Raw genomic sequence first — 3,086 nt, 5'->3', positions numbered from 1 at the left:
ACTAATCAAAAGGGTGAAGTCATTGACTTTGGTAAAACGGAACCGTTCACAGTCAGATTGGAATTAAAATAATATGGGTTTAAGAATTAAACGAGCTAGTCATCTACAATCCTTTGAGGATGCATATAAAAGGACGAACACAATTAATTCTATGTTTATTCGAAATCGGTCTTCGTCACATACGAAGCAAGGAGGGGAATTAAATTCCTTCGAAAAACAGTTTTTGCGATCAATCGGTTTAACAGTGCTCAAGAAAAGAGTGGGAAATGACCGAAACGTTAAATATTTTCCAAGACGTACACTTTGATGAAGATATTACTAAATGGGATATCCATACGTATCTTCCTTATAGTTCATCTAACTACGGACTGTCTGAGGAGATTCGTATTTTAATTCAAAGTCAAGATCTAATAACTGCAACATGCGATAGTTTTCTGTATATCGAGGGAAAAATAGAGCGGAAAGCTGAAGATCATCTTAAACAATGTCACCTAACCAACAATTTTGCAAGTTTTCTGTTTGAGGAGCTTCGTTATGAATTGGGTGGTCAAAGAGTTGATGTTTGCAGAAATCCTGGAATTACATCAGCATTGAAAGGGTACGTTTCGTATACAAATGCTGAGAGTAAGGCGTTGGCTCATTTGGGATGGTCGCCACAAAATGAAGAACCTTTACAAGTTGAATACACAAAAACAGATGACAACGTATCGAAATACTTTTCGGTGTGCATACCGCTTAAACACATCTTTGGCATGATGGAAGATTATCATCAAGTTATTGTAAACATGAAACAAGAGTTAATTCTGATTCGATCGAGAAGCGATGCTGATTGTTATCATTCCGAGGCAGATGCAACAATTAAGTTGAGCAAAATCCAATGGAAAGTGCCTCATCTCACACTCAGCGATGCTGCAAAACTTAATCTATTCGAACGACTCAATAAGAATGTTGCGATTAGTATACCTTTCCGACAATGGGAGCTGTATGAGCTTCCGGCACTTAAGCAAGCACCGATGGATATATGGCCAATCAAAACTTCAACGCAGCTAGAAAAACCTCGATGGGTAATTGTTGCATTTCAGAAGAATAAAAAATTTTCGAAGTCTGAAAAAGCGGCAAATTTTGATAACGTAAACATCAGAAACATAAAGCTACATTTAAACTCTGAAAGTTATCCATATGAAGCAATGCACCTGGACTTTAACGAAAACAAATATATTACGGCATATCAGCAATTCTTAACCTTTCGACAGAATTACTACGGTAAAGATGAGCAAGATGCCCTATTCGATTATTCCCAATTCAAAAACTGTCCAATTTTTGTGATTGACTGCTCTAAGCAGAACGAAACGCTCAAGAATTCAACTGTAGACATCAAGCTAGAAATCGAATCGAGGAGTTCGTTTGATGTTGGAATAGTAGCGTATTGTCTTATTCTACATGACGCACTTATTCAATACAACCCCCTTACGGGTGAGGTGAAGAAGTTATAAGAAGATTAGTGATAAGTGATTATTATTGCTATTATTTACTATTATTGTTATTATTAGTGGTATTATTGTTATTATTAGTAGTATTATTGTCATGATTATAGGTAAATATAGTGTGTTTAATCAGACCGCTGTAGTCTTATTCTATACGTCTTAAGAGGTAGACGTTGGTCAGTTAAGAATGAAAGTAATTCCCCAAAGTAGTAAACTACCCATAAGGAATCATGATGACCTCATTGAAAACCAAAGTGTTGTGGGTAAGCATGGAGAACTGCTACCAGATACAGTACGTGGTATCATATGTGGTCCTTCAAATTGCGGGAAAACGAATACGATGTTCAGCCTACTAACCGAACCTAATGGTCTACGCTTCAAACACGTGTACGTCTATTCCAAATCACTAAATCAGGATAAATATAGACTATTGGGGGAAATTCTACAGCCTATGAAGGACATAGGCTTCTTCACCTTCAGCGAGAACACAGATATTATGGAGCCCAACGTTGCGAAACCTAATTCAGTTTTTATTTTTGATGACATCGCTTGTGAGAAACAGGATCACATTAGAGCATACTTTTCAATGGGTAGGCATAACGCAATCGACTGCTTCTACTTAGGGCAGACTTATTCTAAAATCCCCAAGCAACTGATTAGAGACAATGCCAATCTAATTGCAGTGTTTGAGCAAGATGAATTAAACTTAAAACATATATATGATGATCACGTGAGTCCTACGATCACTATTCAACTTTTTCGCGAGATATGCTCGGAATGTTGGAAAAATAAATTCGGTTTCTTAGTCATAAACAAGGATGCAGGGCTGGATGATGGTCGTTTCCGGAAGGGATTCGATCAGTATATAATGACGTAACCTTCCTACCATTACCTATTTACAAAGACATCGTGAAGGACAAACCATCTCATATTTGTAGGAACCATCTGAAAACGCCAAAGTGAACGTGAACCCAACGCGAACCTGAACTCCAATGTCAACGCGAACACGAACGTTAACGCGAACGTGAACGTAAACCCGAACGTGAACGTGAACCTAACGCGAACGTTAACGTGAACACAACGCGAACGTGAACGTGAACCCAACGCGAACGTGAACGTAACGCGAACGTGAACGTGAACGCCAACGTGAACGTGAACCCAACGCGAACGTGAACCCAACGCGAACGTGAGCCCAATGCGAACGTGAACGTCAACGTGAACCCAACGCGAACGTGAACGTGAACCCAAACGTGAACGCGAACGTGAACCTAACGCGATCTCGAACACGACAACCAAAAACCTAAAAACGGGCAGCTTCCATACGTGCTCTTTTAATCGTTCACCCTTAACGATGGATAATAAAGAGAAGGCATTGAAGAAAAGAATAATTCAAGCTCGTAAGGCTATTCAACAGAAGTATAATCATCTTAAAGCCGATCGCTTTAGTAAACACCAGGAGTTTGTACAAACCTATCAACCATTGATCAAGCCACTATCACGAATCGCTAAGAAAATCGAACCATCAACAGAGAAAGTGATTGCGAAAGAGGAGCGAGAGGACAATGAGGAGAAGGAAGAAGTGTTTACAAAATCGTCCCCGAA

The 3,086-nt window shown here is 39.2% G+C and overlaps 1 protein-coding gene across 1 annotated transcript; it reads left to right on the top strand.

The window, feature by feature from the left end:
- Nucleotides 1–266: 266 nt before the first annotated feature.
- LOC116164053 lies at nt 267–1,493 on the top strand. The gene has a single exon (XM_031478181.1). The coding sequence runs from the start codon at nt 267–269 to the stop codon at nt 1,491–1,493; it is 1,227 nt and encodes a 408-aa protein (XP_031334041.1).
- The last annotated feature ends 1,593 nt before the right edge of the window (nt 1,494–3,086 follow it).

The sequence above is a fragment of the Photinus pyralis genome, unplaced genomic scaffold (assembly GCF_008802855.1).
Source record: "Photinus pyralis isolate 1611_PpyrPB1 unplaced genomic scaffold, Ppyr1.3 Ppyr1.4_LG2, whole genome shotgun sequence".
Taxonomy (NCBI): Eukaryota; Metazoa; Arthropoda; class Insecta; order Coleoptera; family Lampyridae; genus Photinus; species Photinus pyralis.
Note: the sequence above shows the minus strand (reverse complement) of the source record. Positions and strands in the feature narration are given on the sequence as shown.